This window comes from Labeo rohita, chromosome 17 (genome assembly GCF_022985175.1).
Source record: "Labeo rohita strain BAU-BD-2019 chromosome 17, IGBB_LRoh.1.0, whole genome shotgun sequence".
In the NCBI taxonomy this organism is placed as follows: Eukaryota; Metazoa; Chordata; class Actinopteri; order Cypriniformes; family Cyprinidae; genus Labeo; species Labeo rohita.
In genome coordinates, this window is record NC_066885.1 from 10152043 (window position 1) to 10170793 (window position 18751).

At 36.1% G+C, this 18751-nt stretch overlaps 1 protein-coding gene across 4 annotated transcripts in view; it reads left to right on the forward strand.

Annotated features, from left to right (window-relative positions):
- ston2 (stonin 2) overlaps positions 1 to 11590 on the forward strand; it is a 31587-nt gene extending 19997 nt beyond the window's left edge. For 2 of the 4 annotated variants that reach the window (XM_051132864.1, XM_051132865.1), the window contains 3 exons: positions 3695 to 5563; positions 7477 to 7679; positions 9826 to 11590. In XM_051132864.1, the coding sequence (XP_050988821.1) occupies positions 3695 to 5563; positions 7477 to 7679; positions 9826 to 9903 (2150 nt within the window). In that variant the 3' untranslated portion in view covers positions 9904 to 11590. Of the gene's footprint in view, positions 1 to 229; positions 364 to 536; positions 679 to 3694; positions 5564 to 7476; positions 7680 to 9825 lie in introns of those variants that run through there. The other 2 variants (XM_051132866.1, XM_051132867.1) reach the window with 2 other exon arrangements.
- The last annotated feature ends 7161 nt before the right edge of the window (positions 11591 to 18751 follow it).

Below are 18751 nucleotides of genomic sequence, written 5' to 3' on the forward strand. Positions count from 1 at the left end.
CTTCTCTTTTATATAACAAATAATCAGGATATCACGCATACTTCATGGTATTAAACATGAGAGAGCACACAAGTGGGGGCGACTGATCTTGTTTTCCACCAGTCGTATTTCAAAGAATGCATTTCTGCAAGTGTTGAGGTGTGGTTTTTGTAAGGACAGTTACCTGTCAAAAAGTTTAGACTCCTCCTTTGCAGGAGGCAGGCAGGCAGACCGACAGGCATCTACATGTCTGTGCGGGCACTTCACGGACAGGGGAGGTCATGTGACCTGCTTCTTACTGCATGGTGCCGTAGTGAATCCTCACAATTGGTGTTCCATCTGTTTCCTCTCTTTAGCACCTGGACTGTTGAATCTGCTCCACTTGTGAGTCTTTTTCTTTGCTTTGTAACTGACTTTTTTTTAAATGTTTGAAAAGTTTTTCCATGTTGGTTGTTGCAGAGGTTTCGTTTAGCCATTCTTCCTTCCTCTTTTAAGAAATATGCAACGTGATATTGTAATGCTGATTAAGCATATATTCATCTTTCAATTCAGTATTTTAAAACTGGGTAGTCTGCTGTAAAAAAGAAATGGGGTTAAAGCATTTGTTGGAGTCTCATTTGGCATTGCTTATATAGCCTTAGTATCAGCACTCTACCCATGCTGAGTTTTACTTGGTGCTGGAAGTTTGAAGAAATACCAGTAAGTAGATGCTTGGCAACAAGATTTTGCTTTCATGATTTACTCAGTAGAACAGACTCTCTAGACTGCAATTTTTTTTCTTAATCAATGTTTTTTCTGTAAAATAAGATGAATTTACTTTAGAAGCACAGTTGTGTATGTTGTAAGTTGTTGTGTATGTTGATGTTCTTGTTGTTGTTGTGTATGTTGATGTTCTTGTTGTAAGACTAAACGTTATTAAACTATTACATATTTATGTAAATATGGCAGTATGTTTAAAAAAAAAAACTTTTTAACACAATTAAATGCTGATTTATAACTATCAGGTTAATCAGTTAACATTAGTTAACAACATTAGCTAATGTGTGAACAATGCTTCTAATACTTATTATTCATCTTAGTTATTGTTATTGCATTATTAAAATCACAAGTTAATACACTGTGAACTAACATGAACAAACAATGAACGACTATTTTTATTGACTAACATCAACACAGAATCTTAAAAACTGTAATAAATGTATTGTTAATTGTTTATTCATGTTAACAAATGAAATAAAAGTGTTATAATTAAGTCAATTAGCATCTTTGTTAGAATAAAAAAATATAGATGGAATTTAACTTGAACTTAACTGAACCTTGAACATTTGTTCTGGTGGTGGTTAAGATTTGCATCTAACCCTCTGGCTGATTTGATTTATCCCTTGTAAGAACATGAACAAACTTGCTTTGGAGGTGTGCAGACACTGTTCATAAGTATTCATGTTTAGGACATTGCATTTTTTTCTGAGCTGGGATAATCTTTTAACCTCCTCCCTCCAGGGCTGATAAGATATGAGCCTTGAAATCTGAATCTCTTTATGTTTGTGGCCGCTTCTGTGTGTGCACATGTTTTGCATTGTAGTCTTTTATAATTTTCTGTTGTAGAAAAGGTTTTACTTGAGTTGATTTGTAGTGTGATGAATCCTTTTAAACTAAGATTAACAAAGCCGCAACCATAGTGCAAACAGTTTCTTACATTTAATAGTCAGTGTATTAAGAGACTGGAAAGAGCTAGGCTTGAACAATTCAAGTATAAATTAGGTCCATAGCTTTATTAGCTGTTTATTGGATTTTAGTTTCTAAAAATTGTTATTTGTGAGTTAGCGTGTCAGAGTCTAAGTATGCATATGTATGCCCTTGTTGCATAGCGCAGTCATGCCAGTTTTCAGCATGCGAGACACCATTCAGTGCTTTGTTGCATTGGCAGAGAAAGTAGGTCTGAGGTGGGGAATGCTGGTGCCTAGCAACAGGTAAAGACTGTCTCTCTAATTTGGCATTGGAGAAGTAGAACAGACAAGAGTTGAGCTTGGTTCAAGAAAGTGGAAGGATTCATTAATGAATGATATTTTTGCTATCACTCTTACTTATGCTTTTTTGCAGGTTCATTCAGAATCACTGAATGCCCCAGTTTTAAATGAAAAGTGTTTTAAACAGTGGTTTAGCTGTTTAATGGGACGTTGATCTGTGCGTGTAAACATGCAGTTAAGGGTCAAAAGTTGACATACGTTTTGAAAAATCTGCAAAATGTTATTTTACCAAAAAGAGAGGGATCATATAAAATACATGTTATTTTTTATTTAGTACTGACCTGAAAAAAGATATTTCACATAAAAGATGTTTACATATAGTCCATAAGAGAAAATAATAGTTACATTTATAAAAATGACCCTGTTCAAAAGTTTACTTACACTTGATTCTTAAAACTGTGTTGTTACCTGAATGATCCACAGCTGTTTTTTTTTCTTTTGAGTGAGAGTTGTTCCTAAGCCACTTGTTTGTCCTAAACAGTTAAATGTCCGACGTTTTTCAGAAGAATCCTTCACGTCACACAAATTCTTTTTTTTTAAGCATTTTTGTTGTATTTGAATTCTTTCCAACAATGCATGTATGATTTTGAGATCCATATTTCATACTAAGAGAAAAAAAAAATGATGTTTAGGCAAAATAAGAAAAACATATCATTCTATTCAAATGTTTACATCCCTGGCTCTTAATGCATCGTTTTTTTTTTTCTTCTGGAGCATCAGTGAGTGTTTGAACCTTCTGTAATAGTTGCATATGAGTCCCTCAGTGTGTCCTCAGTGTAAAAAGATGGATCTCAAAATCATACAGTCATTGTTGGAAAGGGTTCAAATAGAAGAATTTGTGGGACCTGAGGGATTTTTTCTGAAGTACAGTGGACAGTTTAACTGTTTAGGACAATCAATCACTATCACTAAACAGGTTCATTTTTATAAATTCAACTATTATTTCCTCTTGCGGACTATATGTAATTGTCCTTTATGTGAAATATCTTACTTAGGTCAGTACTAAATAAAAAATAGCATGCATTTTGTATGATCCCTCTTATTTTGGTAAAATAATCAACATTTTGCAGATTCTGCAAGGTGTATGTAAACTTTTGACCTCAACAGCATTTACTGAAAGTCTATAATCAGAATGTGGTTAAATTAGTCAAATTGTTAGCAGTTACGAAATAGGGGGCTTGCACAAATTAATTCAAGCTCTTCTATGACCTTGTTGTGACTAAAAAGAAATTGATTATTCAGCTATCCTATTGCTCCTGAAACTAGATCCATTTTGTCCTAGTGCAAAACTCTTTGAACTCTCTGAAAAATTCATTTTTGTGTAGTCACTCACACTTCTTCCCATAAAATATTAATACATCTATATTGAAATGAATGCGTAGCATGTGGAAAGAGACTGAATGTATTTGAATGCATGCTTATGAGTTGTGGTTGATTGGAATCTGCCTCTTTCCTGTTAGTGGAAATGTCTTTCAGTCGCTTCTTGATTTGGACCAAAATAATGCAGCCTTTGTGACTCTCATTAAGTTTCAGAAAGAGGCTCAAAGACACTGGAAAGACCAAGGAGGTCATCCGTTTTCTTGTTTATAAATTTATGTCTGCTTCTCATATACAACACGTGCCTTTCTTCCTGCTCAGATTTCATCTAAAAGTGCTGAAAAAGCTCTGTCTTCTTTTTTTGTTGATAGATTCTTCTGTGTGCCAAGAGGATGAAGCAATGAACATGGATTCATTCAACTGGACAGCAAACAACCAACACACTAATGGCCAATCTTATGTCACCTCCAACCGCTTTGCCAGCTGGGTTACTTTTGATGATGATGAGGACTCAGTTTTCCAACCTCCAGGGAGACAGTCTAATATAAAACTGGATAACCTCAACAATTCTCCTCTGCAGGATGCCAACAGCAACCTAATTTCCTCTTCCTTGTGTGGCCAGATGACAGAGAGACACATCCTGGACTTGACCCCTGATGGCACCAATTCCATCTTTGACTTAAATAACACTTTATCGAACAACAGCGTCCCTTACAACAAGAAGAACCCTTTCCTGGATGATGAGCTCTCGAATCTACAACCTTCTCCTATTAACCCTTTCAGTGCCTATTTTGACAAAACAGACCTGAAAACATCCCAAGGCTTGTGTCAGGAGTCACCGGATGTGTGCGCCTTCAGCTCACCGTTCTTTGAGTATCAAGATGCTGATATCAAAAGGGAATCTATTATGCTTTTCTCATCCAAGAAAGACTCTGTTGTTGGAAAAGATAGTATCCCATCAGGCTTTCCAGTAGATGGTCTGGATCAGCTCAGGAATATTCACATTTCTGACCCTGACCGTGACGGTAGTCCTACTCTTCCAGATGATTCTGTAGAGGTAGTTGACTCTGATGATTCCACCTACAAACCAGACCATATGACCCCTCAGGAAGGCTGGCCCATGCTTCTGCGCATCCCTGAGAAGAAGAACATCATGTCCTCACGTCACTGGGGACCAATATTTGTCAGGTTGACGAACAGCGGCCAGCTGCAACTTTTCTATGAGAAAGGGCTGGAAAAGCCCTTTAAAGAGTTCCAGCTGAACTCCCAGCATGAGATATCTGAACCTAAGCTTCAAAACTACGATGAGAATGGCCGTGTTCATACCGTCAGTGTAGACCATGTGGTTTACAAAGAGAAGAGGAAGATCCAGCCCAAGGTCACGGTGGTTCATATGCCTGTGAGAGAGCAAGTGGTGAAGCTTGGGACCATAAACTATGAGGACTTCTTAAGTTTTCATCATGCTCTGCAAGAGAGCCTCGTGGGGCTCTCAGTGGATCAAGAAGGTCTTAACTGGGCTACAGCTTACAGTGAGGAGGAGATCCACGTGGAGGTGAGGGATAACTTCTATGGGATTGTCTCCAAAGGAGACAGCCGTATTTTGGAGCAGCTTGTTTTCACCCGAGTGAACATGCTAGCCTTTTTGAACGGCTCTCCACCTTGCAGCATCGGCCTCAATGATATCCAGGTCAAAGGTAAAGAGGTGGTTTCCCGGCATGACATCATTCCCAACACAACGTCACGTTGGATTCAACTGCGGGATTGTCGACTGCATGAGTGCGCAGACCAGTTAGAGTTCACAGAGTCCCGAGCCATTACGTTCAGCCCACCGGTTGGTCGCCGCTTTGAACTGCTGCGTTTCCGTACGGCGTTCGCCGAAAAAACCCTTCCCTTCACTTTGAGGACAGTGGCTTGCGTCAAGGGTGCGGAAGTGGAGGTGCAGTCCTGGTTGGTGATGTCAACAGGGTTTTCATCCAATCGGGATCCTTTAACATTGATACCATGTGAGAATGTTGCTATCCGTTACCCCATACCTGAAATTTGGGCAAAGAACTTTAAGCGGGAGAGTGTGACGGGAGAGAAGTCCCTGAAGGCTCGCTTCAATAAAGGAGCCAGTTTTGGTTCGACCAGCACGTCAGGGTCCGAACCGGCTATGAGGGTAACGTTGGGCACTGCGAAATACGAACAGGCCTTCAGGTCTGTGGTGTGGAGGATCAGTCGCCTGCCAGACAAGAACTCAGGTGAGAACTTGGGTTTGGTTTTGAGGAGGCTATAATGTCAAATTGTGTAACAACAGGAATTAACTTGAAGGATTAGTTCACTCCAGAATTAAAATTTCCTAATAATTTACTTTCTTTCTTCCTTCAAAAAGAAATGAAGGATTTTCAGGTTGAAGGTCCAAATTTCAAAGGGCTCTACACAATCCCAGCCGAGGAATAAGGGTCTTATCTTGCCCGTCTTGCACTAGCTCGACTTCACAAATTACGTAGTCACATTCGAAAGGTCATGTGTGACATAGGCGGAAGTACCGACCCAGTGTTTACAAAACAAATGTGCAAAGTCAAACCAGAAAAAAGGGTAAAACAACGATGTCAGAAGATCTTGAAGTTGGAAGAGAAAATAAAATGGAGTTTTTCACCATACTCTACTTTTTTAAACAGAAGTACACAGATGAAGGACTAACCCTGTGTGAGCTTTCCAACATGACAACGTAATGTGTGAAGTCGTAGACACACATCGTAGAGCTAGTGCACAACAAGCATTTGTGGGAAAAAGTATATAAATTTTAATTTGGTTTTAGAAAACGGCCAATCGTTTCACTAGATAAGACCCTTGTTCCTGTGCTGGGATCATGTAGAGCCCTTTGAAGCTGCGTTGAAACTGCAGTTTGGACCTTCATCCCACTGATCCCCATTGAAGTCCACTATATGGAAAAAAAACGTAGAATGTTTTCCTAAAAAACCTTAATTTCCTTTCGACTGAAGAAAGACAGACATGAACATCCTGGATGACATGTCAGGAGTGAACTAATCCTTTAAGAGAACCTTGTGTTTATAAGTCAAACAGTTATTGTGTTTTCATAACCAGTAAATAGCATAGCCATGATACGGTCTCTACATTTAGGTCAAATTGATCTTGTTTTCCTCTGTTACTCTTATGCAATAGCATATGCAAATAGTTGTTTAAGAGCTGTTTTATTTTATCTAGCTGTTTCATCACATCGAAAATCGATCAAGTCAACTAACTTTTTTGAAATTATGCCAAAATTTGAGAATGATACTCTTATTTTAGTGTTTTTCACTATAGTCATGATAATAATATCAGTATAGATAGTAGATTAAAGATTTTTACATTTTGGTGCTGCTAAATAGATCTTCACAAACCTTTAAATCACAATGCTGTGGTAAAAGCCATGCCCTTAATGCAGTATTGACTCCCAAAGCAAGTGCAGTGGCATAGAAACAATCTTTTATCCTGTTTGTTGATTTTCTGTTGTCATAGCGTTTGCATTGTTGCCAGTGCTGTTTTTTTTTTTTTGTTTTTGGTCAATGGCCTGTGCTTTAGGCTTTTCAATAGTATATCAGCAGGGATCCCCTTGTGTTGCACGAGTCTGATTGGTTAGACAAAGCTCATGCTATCAGTATCTGTTCATTTACAGGCTTATCGTCTGATATCCCTAAGCTTTTCAGTTTAGTAATAAAAGCTTTTCCTTGAACAATTTTATCTCTCTAAAGTAATATGTCAAAGAACAGTTTGCAAACAATAAATCAAAAGTAGTTCATACAACTTGTGAGCTCTGTTTAAAGTCTTCTGATGCCATGAGCTACTTTACAAGATATTTACATCATGTTTAGGTTTAAGTTTTACTGAAAATTAGCATTTTTTTTTTTTTTTTTTGCATATTCAAACTTATTGCCATCAAGACAAACACAAACCAATGCTGTTAAGCCTCATCTTTTTTCATTGCTTTTTTTGGTTCATTTTAGCAAAATCGAGGCCAGTTCTGTGCTAATGTTAAATTATACATATCTACGCAGCTCAGGTCCAGTGGTTTACTTACTCTGAAAGGCCCTGTAGTAATTTGCATTAATTAATTATTTGTTTTAATATTGCATGTATTACATTAATATGCTTGTGGATGGTATTTTTGTAGCACTGGGACATCCTCATACATTCTACTGTCATTTGGAGCTGGGCTCAGATTGGGAGGTGCCTCCCAAGTTTGAGTGCCTGGTGGAGGTTGAGTTTGACATGCCCTCCGCTTCTGCGTCCAAAGCCACCATTCGCTCTCTGTCTGTGGGGGACAGAACTGACTTGAAGAAATGGATCACCTACAAATCACATTACTCCTATCAGGTATTCTGTGTGTGTGTGTGTGAGAGAGAGAATGTGTGAGTGGAGGGTGAAGTAGCTGTGCCATGTTTTACTTAAGTCAACCTCCAGGCAAGGAGGAATAAGGTAAAACTAACACACTTAACACACTTATATTTCACATATCTGTTACAAACTGAAATTGTCAAAAAAGGTACCTAAATTAGTGTGTGTAATATGTCATTAGGATATTAAAAATGAAAATATAAACATAAATGGCTTATTAATGCACAATCTTACCAAGTTTTAAGTTAAAATGGAAAAAAAATACAACTGGTTCCCTAGACAACATTTGTGACCCTAGACCACAAAACCAGTCGTAAGTAGCACAGGTAGATAAATCTCAATTTCGAAAAACTTACCCTTATGTCTGTTTTTGTTTTTCAGGGTCAGATTATATATATATATATATATATATATATATGTATATATAATCTATGGACATATAAATATATAGACAATTACTAGAAAAAAAGTGCAAAAAATTGCCAGATAAAAATGCAAATTTATAGCCATATGCAAAATATATAGACATAAACACAAAAGCTTCTAAAATGACAAAATCACAACAAAATTACTAAAACAAATAAAAAAATTACTTAAAAATGTTAAAATATTTTTTTTATATTACTAAAAAATTTAAATAAATATTAACTGATTCAAAATATTATTTTGTTACATATATTAATACACCTTTCATAGTATCTCAATGATACTAAAATAAACTTACATACATCATAATAATACTACATATATATTATAGTTAGGTTTTACATAAATGATATAGACATATATAAAAAAAACACAAAAGCTTCTAAAATGAGACAAACACAACAAAAATTTTTATTACTAAAGTGAATAAAAAAAATACTAAAAATAAAATGAAAAATTATATTACTTAAAATGTAAAACAAATTATAAAAAGAACTGATTCAAAATGTTATTAAGGTATATGTATTAATAAATACAATAGTCATTCTCAATGATGCTAAAATAAACTTATATACACATATGTTTTAACCTAATTGTATTTATCCAGTAAGGTATATTTTATATAACATATATAGACATATATAAGAAACACAAGATTCTAAAATGATAAAAACACAACAACATTATATATTAATTAATACAACTTTAATAGTATCTCAATGCTACTAAAATAAACTTTCCATATGTTATAATTCTACATATATTTTAACCTAACTGTATATATTTAACCTAAAATCAATATATTTTATATTGAATAAATTTGCTTTAAGAGTAATATTTTTATTTTTTGCACAACAAAATCGCTTTTCTCAAGTTCTCAATCACAAGAAACTGTATATGATGGATGCCAGCTAAATACTATATATGGTCACATGACAAAAATGATGCACAGTTTTGCAAGATTAAGGGTTGACACATCATACCTGCTGACACGCCTTACCCCACTCTCCCCTAAATAGTGCAGTGTTAGTGCAGTGAATAAAGCTATGTATTATGCATGTTATACACCTCTCCTCACTTTAAAAATGAAACTTTAGAAAACGGTAATTTAATTTGGTTATTGAGTGGCGATTTTCAAACCCTTCGGGCGGGTCTGAGCTAAATGTCATGTACCCTGTGACAAAGCCACTGAAAGACAAGTTGTCACCCTCAAGCAACCTGCTGTGTCAGCTGCCAGAGCTTGTTTTCCCTACTGCATTCCAAACATGTCATTAAGGTGGCTGGAGCTGTTTTCTACAAACATCTGTTCCCATTACTGTTCAGCAGCCACAGGGAGTGATTCATCACTGAGCAGAGGTGCGCAACAAACAGCAGGGCGGCAGAAACAAGATGTAAAACTCCGCCGGTATCCTCAGTATAGGAATGACAGAAAGAAACCTGCTGATGAAGCATCTAGCTGTATATGATAAATGCAGCATAGCTGTAGGGCAGGACGGTGGCAGCAGGTGTCTAAACCCCAGTGAGGTCAGTCATGGGCAGACTGAATTGGGATGAGCATGTGAAAACAGGTGATGCCTGAGATTAGGTTGTTGTGTTTACACTAGGTTATTAATCCCTTTCCTTGTAAGTGACTGCCTCCTTGTGGCTGATGTTTGCTACTACTCGACCACTCACTCGCACTGCTTCTGTTGTCCTGTAGGTGGCAGTGGAGCAGAAGAATGAAAGCACATTGAACAGTCCTCAGAAGGAGCAACCAGGCCAGTGCGTTCAACAGTGAGAAACCAGGATGAGAGGGAGGCTTATAGCTTGCACTTGTTGAATGAGAGAAAGTTCAACTCTAAACTGGGGTAGTTTCGTTTACATTTCTTGCTCATTTGGACTTTTTTTTGGTTTGGTGTGATATTAAAAATTCAGCAAGAAGGGAAAACACATCACAGATACCTTGAAACACTACAGTATATTTCCACATCTCAACAAGCATTGCATATCCAAATATTTCAAGAATATGATTTGCTATTGCAGCAAAGAGCTTTTATTTTACAGACACAGCGAATAATTCGCAGATCATCTCATAAGTAATCATATTTGCCTAAAATGATGCAGCTGTAGTGGTTTGTCTTAACTGCAGATATCACAAAAAATGTTGTGTAAATTAATCTGTATATTTTGGCCTATGAAGAGTCATTTGTGTAGTGTTACCAAGTTAATTTTCTTGCTATTTAACTTTGTACAGAGGATAACGAGGGACTCGTTAACTAATACATTTCAGACTTTTTTTTAATTAGAAGACAAACCTCACTAATTTCTAATTAAAGAATAGTAAAATGCAAGGTACTGGTAATGCAAACTAATCGTTTACTTTAGATTTGTGTTTTATTAGCACATTTTAATTTGTTTTTATGAATATTTATTAGAACAACAAAAATTCCAAATGAAAATCGCATTCAATTAATTTGTTCACTTTTTTTCTTTGGGTTTTGTTTGCCACACACAGAATCAGATCTGAGTAATTGAAAATATCTTAAATCATAGTACTGCGGTGAGAAAAGTGATCATGAATGTCAAATACCCTGTGCTTTGCATATCTTGCTAAGTTTGAGTATTTTTTTTAACTGAGTTTAACAATAAGTAGGTTCAAAAGTAGTGTCACAATTACTAAAGAGGGCTTAAACTTTGTTAAACTTGCAAGTACTACTGTAATTTTTCTTTATAGTTCTTTTCAGATTTATGTACTGTTCATTTAACTACAGTAATTGTTGTTGCCACATTTACTGATGAAAATAATATTTAAGATAACATTTTCCAAATAATATTTGCATATTTTAGTTGCATTTTGTATTTCATGATTTGTTTTGGTTTTGGGAGTCACAGGTGTTTTGATTGTCGGTGCACAAACCTAGTACTAATTAAGAATGATTTTGAAAATGACAATGTATGTTTTCATCATAATTAAAATGATTATGATTCAAGATTGCTCTGTTTTGTCCTGTAGCGCAGAGGAAAACACTTAAAGGAAAAGTTCACTTCAAGAACAAATATTTACAGATAATTTACTCACCCCCTTTGTCATCCAAAATGTTCATGTCTTTCTTTCTTCAGTCGTAGAGAAATTATGTTTTTGGAAGAAAACATATCTCACTGTAGTGTTACACTGAAAACAAAGAATGATACAAATATACATGGTTGGCTTTTCTTCTTATTTGGCTTTTCATTAAGTACATTGACATAATTCTTTTAAGAAATATATTTTTATGCAATATCTGAATGCTTCTGTTAGTACTGACACTTTGATATTGGGCAAAGACATATTTTGTTATAGGGTCCTCAATTTCATAGTGTTTATTGTGTCTTAAAGAGTTTTTGGATTGTTCCAGGATTGATTGATTGTTTTGTTTCTCTGTTGGATTTCTTTGGTCATGTTTGGGAAATATGTGTAATTAAAAAAAATGAAAGATATCTAACAATATTAATTTAATGTCTTCCTCATGATTGCAATTCCACTAACTTTAGTCACACAGTTATCTGTCAGCTGGATGGCATGCATACAATAAAGTATGTTTAATATGGGGGAAAAAAATCTTGTTACTTAATGCAGAAAAAGTTTTGATGTTGTGAATGTGTATGTTTTTTTGTTTTGAGAGTTTAAAAAGAAAATTTGCTATATGATTTTTTTAACAGTTATGAATATTAACATTTTAGTGAACTGCATTGACCACAAAACAGGTTATAAGTCGGATCGGAATCCCTACACTCTCACATGTACGTATATAAATTATGAAATATTACTTTGGTCACACTTTATTTTAAGGTCCAGTTAAGCTATTAACAAACCATTAAATGATTAGTTTACTTCCAGAACAAAAATTTACAGATAATTTATTCACCCTTATGTCATCCAAGATGTTCATGTCTTTCTTTCTTCAGTCATAAAGAAATTGTTTTTTTTTTGAGGTATGCTAACAAACTCACATCTTATTTTCTTCTCTAACTTCAAAATCATCCTACATTACTGTTTTACCTTTTTTGTAAAGAGCATTTGATTTTCTTTGCATGTTCAGTGTGTAAACACTGGGTCTGTACTTCTGCAGCGATGTAGGATGATTTTGAAAATGAGATGGATTTTTCGACCTACCTACCCTAACTGTATTGACCTGGAATACACAGATTTCAGTTGTTAAGTTCAGGTATTGGGTAGGATTAGGGAGGTAGATATATATGGTTGTGCAGAAAAGATGCTTTATATGTTAACAGCTAATATGTTACTAACAGGCAGTGTTGGGGGTAACGCATTACAAGTAACGCAAGTTACATAATAATATTACTTTTTTCAAGTAACTAGTAAAGTAACGCATTACTTTTGAATTTCTAAGAAAATATCTGAGTTACTTTTTCAAATAAGTAACACCAGTTACTTTTTTCCCCATTTATTGATTGACAAGTCTCCTGTCAGGAAATTGGGAGTAAACATGATGTTACTGTATTCTAGACTAAATGTGAACATGCATTAATTCATCTGACTCACAAAAAACTGATTCAGTATTCCTCAAAATGAATAAAAACAGTCAAATGCAAACTCAGAATATGACGCAACCCTGCAATAATTAAATATTTTATATAATACAAATATCCTTAATGTATTTAATCCCTTTTTATTAACCAGCTGCTGACCTTCGATGATGTAATTCAACCATACTAATAAGCAAAAATTACTTTAGATAAACTAACATTTGTGCTTCATTTTTTTTTTTTTTTTTTTTATATATATAGCTGAAGAGTGATCTCCTGCATAAATTAACTTTTCTTTCAGCCTGAGGTGAATTCATTTCACTTTTGGTGTAAAGGGGCTTTTACATTAGGATTGTTTTAATATTAAAAACAAAGAAGCAAGCCTTGGCCAGATTTAAAAAGTAATGCAAAAGTAATGTAACACATTACTTTCCACAAAAAGTAACTAAAAACGTAATTAGTTACTTTTTCAGGGAGTAACGTAAAATTGTAATGCATTACTTTTAAAAGTAACTTTCCCCAACACTGATAACAGGCATGCTAATAAGTAACTAGTTAATAGTTAGAATTGTTCCCTATACTAAAGTGTTACCATAATTTCTTGTTTTTGTACTTTGGCTCTCCAAAATGCTGTCAAGTGCTTCACCAGTTTTTTTCTACCTCTGAAAGACTTTTTCAGTATAAAGACCATTGTTTCACATTGCATATAACTGAAAGTTGAAATAACATGGACATAGCACAATTTTACATATGATGTTAACATTGCAAGTTGTTGGTAAGTACTGTGTTTTTCAGTGTTGTTCCACTGTTTACTCTGTGACAGTCAGATGGCCCAAATAACGTATTTTCTTTATGTGCAGCGTTATTTTAAAGGCTTGATTCATAAATGTGCCGTGATAATGATCTGAGAGGAAACCAGGTTTGAATGGGCTATTCAGCAACTGAGCTGCTGTGTTGGAAATCATCAGCTTGCACTAAAAAGATCTGTCTGAAGCGATTATTATTATACAGCAGCAATAGAATCAGGGTTTTACCTATCATAACTGTGTGTACTTTCAGAAATGTTCACATTCATCCTCAAATTTTCTGGATAATGATCAAATTTTTACCCTTTAGATGTCTCCTTTTCCATTTTCCCAGCTTTTGTCCTGGATCTTTTTGTACACGCTTGGTTGCTGCTCTAATTTACAGATGTCATCAGACACGTTAGTGAGAAATATCATGCATGAACCTGTACTTTTCCAGTCTGTAACCTGAATCTAAAATGTGAAGAAAGTATTAGCCTCTCAAATCATCGAAGTCAACATTTCATGAGTTTCCATAGTTACCATCTCGAAAATTGAAATGCGGCAAATGTGAAGGAAAGGTCCACTCGAGACTAGACCTGCAGCTTTATTGTATTTTCCTACACTGGCGATACAGAGAAAATCCTGGAAAAGCTTGAGCGTTCTGAGCCCGTGATATTTTGGAAAAGTAATAGCTTTGACCTAGAGAGAAATTAGGACTTTTTTATTCTGTGGAGCAGCAATTTCCCAGCGCTTGTCGAGTGACACTAGGTGAAGCAGATATTGATCTAGCAGAGGTTTCTCTCCTGCAGGGACAGTGCCAGTGAGGATTCTCAAATTCTTAATAATTCATCCTCTGTCTGCACATGCATAAATGTGATAGGGTGAGACTTCTTCAGGAGATGCAGTTGAACTATGAAGTCATTTGAATTCAGTATCTCCAAACCTCACAAGGACTGTTTTATAGGTTAGTTGGATTTCAATTACCATTATTTTCAATTTGTGTCACGCCTAATTACAGAAATGTCTATTTCTGTAATAGAATATAAGGAGAAAAGGTACAATAATTAATGATTTCATCTAATTTTCGACAGAGAGACAGGCAGATGGATGGAAATATGAAATTATTTGTTGTAAAACTGAGGTTATACACATTTTCGTAAGGGTGAGACGTGAGGAATCGTCTGTTTTGTCTTTTATGCAAATTTCACTGGAGTTACCATACAATAAGACTGACAACAATCTTAAAGGATAGTATCAATCCTGTCTAGTTTTCATCGGTTAGTTGTGTCAAAGAATGTCACCCAGCAGAGGGCGCCGAGAAACAAACTTCATTTAAGAATACAGAGCAATGACTCAACAACAGCTGCTTCCTCACCCTAGTCCTCCACACACTGACAGAGATGCTTTTCTTGGCCTACATTTTAAAAGTGGTTTGTGTTCATCTGCAGTATGTCATCAGGATAATGTTACCATATGTTCAATAAAGTCCTTTCAAACACAACTTGGCTCAACTTTTGCCGTAAGACGATGGAGTGAGACAACTGAACTTGTCCAAAATCTTCATTGTGTTCTTTACGGAAACTTTTCAAGTTTGTCAGGTTACGCCACGTTGATATGGCATGCAGTGCATGTGATGATTCCACATTATTGATTTCTTCTGGGTGGTTAGGGTTCTGCCGGTGTGGGTGGCATATAGGGTGCGCTGCCAAGATGGTTGGCACGACCGTCTGGCCCGCGAAGCCGAGGGCACTGTAGCGGATCTTAGCGTGTTCAGATGTCCTATCAAGCCGTCTGCATGTTTGTTTATCAGTCTTTTCATTTGTCAATTTGCTGTCTGTCTGGGAACAGAAGAAGGTCAGGGAAGACTGCCAAACCTCCAAAATGACCCTGTTGACCAATAAAGTGCCAGAGCGAAAACTCAGAGCACAGATCAAAGATCACTGTGTTGCATCAGGGTCTTCGCACGATGTCTAGCATACCTCCGTTAATTTAATATGAAAATTCGGTCATCGTTTATTCACGCTTATGTTGTTCTAAACCCATCTGAGTGTGAAAGTAATTATTATTATCATTTTTTTTGTAATTTACTGGTGCCTTTTTCAATGCAATTCTAATGAATGCTGAATTGAAGGTTTTAAACTTCAAGAAATGGCACAAAAGCACCATTAAATATTGTAAAAGTAGTTTCCTCATGATCTGTATTCCAAGTCTTCTGAGAGGTTTGTGTCTCTCCATTGAAAGTCCAGGTCACCAAAATCCAAGTATTGTTAAGAGATACGATTACTTTATATGTAATCGTAATTAGAGGGATCATACAAAATGCATTTTTTTTTATTTAGTACTGACCTGAAAAAGATGTTTCACATAAAAGACATTTACACACAGTCCACAAGAGAAAATAATAGATGAATTTATAAAAATGACCCAGTTCCAAAGTGACCCCTGTTCTTTGGAAAACACTTCAGGTCCCACAAATTCTTTGGTTATTCAGCATTTTTGTATATTTGAGCCCTTTCCAACAATGACTGTGTGATTTTGAGATCCATCTTTTTACACTGAGGACAACTGAGGGACTCATATGCAACTATTACAGAAGATTCAAATGCTCACTGATGCTCTAGAAGAAAAAAAATGATGCATTGAGAGCCAGGGGTGTAAACTTTTGAAAAGAATGAAGATGTGTACATTTTTCTTATTTTTCCTAAATATCATATATTTAGTATTCCCTTTCAGAAGCTACAGGAGATACTTACATGTTTCCCAGAAGACAAAGTAAGTTAAATTTACCCTGATCTTCAAATTCAAAAGTTTTCACCCCCCAGCTCTTAATGCATTGCGTTTCCTTCTGGAGCATCAGTGAGCGTTTGAACCTTCTGTAATAGTTGCATATGATGCATGACCAACGTTGTTTAGATGTAAACAAAAGTCTAAATTAAATGTTTCCCTGAACAATCCCTTTTACAAATGGTTTGTAAATGAATAATTCAGATTAGTTTTGTGAACTGTATTAACCAATTCATTAGAGATTTGACTTGAAATAAGGATTTATTTACGTATCAGAGTGAATATTGACTTCAATTTCTGTCTGTTTCTGTTACAGATATCTTTTTAAGGACTTGGACCGTTTTAATGGGCCGTTTTTTGTCATTTCGGATATGAGTCATATGTATTTGGATGACAGGAAGATGAAATGATGATGGAATTCTAATTTTTGAGTAAAATATTTCTTCAAACCCACATAAATGTTCAGAGACATCCTTGATATTCACAGGGAGTTAATCTGAAGGAGCCCCTGAAGGCATGTTCATACCATGACAGATCTCGACAACACAAGGAAGCAGTCTGCCCTCCCGAATCAGAAGAAAAACAGAGGATCGCTCAAATATCAATCCTCTTATGGGCCTTTTAATCTGGCCTGTGACCCACACCCCCTCACGACTTAAATGCATTCGTTCGCCCTCCCATCCCACCCGCCGGTTCCTCCGCATTCTGGGACTGCATGGAGGTCCGTGCCGTACGTATGTCGACTAAGTTAGACATTCACGCATCATTTATTCAGGCCAACTCTGTAGTGGTTTATTTCTCTCGGGTGTGTGGCCAAGACAGACGGCCAAAGAGATCTGTCAAACACATCGTCCATTGTATGCAACCGCACAGCGTTTGTCTCAGAAAAAGCGACACGCTCGAAATCGACCTAAATCTGAAACCTTTACTCATCTCTGTGATCATGTTCACAAAGTGCATTGCTTCGTGTTCCTCCAATGTAAATATCACGTTGGATCGTTCCAGAGGAATCGAGAGCTTGTTGATTTTGGCGCCGTGTCTGTGCAGCTCTGTGCTTGTTGTGATAGCTCCGATGCCATAAGAAATTTTTACAATGGCTCTGCTGTTTGTCTTCGCTGCTCCGTCTCCTTAAAGCTGATGACCCCACAATGGCCAGATAGACTGCTTTATTCCAGAAAAGCTCATGTATTTGATGGTTGGCCGCAGAGTAGGCTCTTGCTGTCCTAGAGAATGCAATTGTCTCCTCAGAATAGACCGGTCTTATTCGCTGCTGTTAAGCTCCATAGTTCACGTTGTAGAACAGTGGCTATTGTGGAAAGGTCACTGTGGCGCACGCTCGCTCTCGCCAGGCACTACAGCCTGACAAAAGCTTCTTTGATTGAGTTTTAGTGGCGAGCTAGGTAATCTAAGAGACTTCAGAACCTCTCTGAACAGGTCAGGGTTTATCTTCTTTCGTGGAAATATAAAGAAAGAAAAATATTCTATTTTAATCTACAGTTGAGGTCAAAAGTTTACATACACCTTAAAGAATCTGCTAAATTATTTTACCAAAATAAGAGGCATCATACAAAATGCATGTTATTTTTTATTGAATACTGACCTGAATAAGACACTTCACGTAAAAGATGTTTACAATATAGTACACAAGAGAAAATAATAGTTGAATTTATAAAAATGACCCCGTTCAAAAGTTTGCATACAACTGATTCTTAATTCTTAATGTGTTGTTACCTGAATGATCTACAGCTGTTTTTTTCTTCAGGTTTTTCACCATTTTTGTGTATTTGAACCTATTCCAACAATGACTGTAAGATTTTGAGATCCACCTTTTCATGCTAAAAACAACTGAGGAACTCATATGCAACTATTAGAGAAGGTTCAAACACTCACTGATGCTCCAGAAGGAAACACAATGTATTAAGAGCTGGGGGGTGAAAACTTTTGGAATTTGAAAATCAGAGTAAGTTTAACTTATTTTGTCTTCTGGGAAACAAGTATCTTCTGTAGCTTCTGAAGGGCAGTACTACATGAAAAAAATATGATATTTAAGCAAAAAATGTTCATTCTGTTCAAAAGTTTTCACCCCCCTTAATGCATTTTTTTTTTCCTTCTGAAGCAGTAGTGATCGTTTGAACCTTCTGTAATAGTTGCATAGGAGTCCTTCAGTTGTCCTTAGTGTGAAAAGATGGATCTAAAAATCATACAGTCATTGTTGGAAAGAGTTCAAATACAAAAAAAAAAGAAAAGAAAAATTATGTAATATGGAAGAATATATCTAAAAGATGTCTAAAATATAGGACATATGTAAATGGTAATTTTATTTAAAAAGCGGTGCTGTATGTATTCATTCTATATCCATATTCTCCTCCTCTGGGCCTCCATGTGTGCATATAATAAACCACATCTCTTTTCTTTAGCAGACTCACCCTTCTCTCTGGGTTCTGCTGAACCTGTTGCACCTTGGATCCCCACGGCTGCGCTGACAGACTTCTTGCCTCTTTGAATCTCCCCAGCCGTTTTCTGTAACCCTGACCTCTCTTAGGGAGT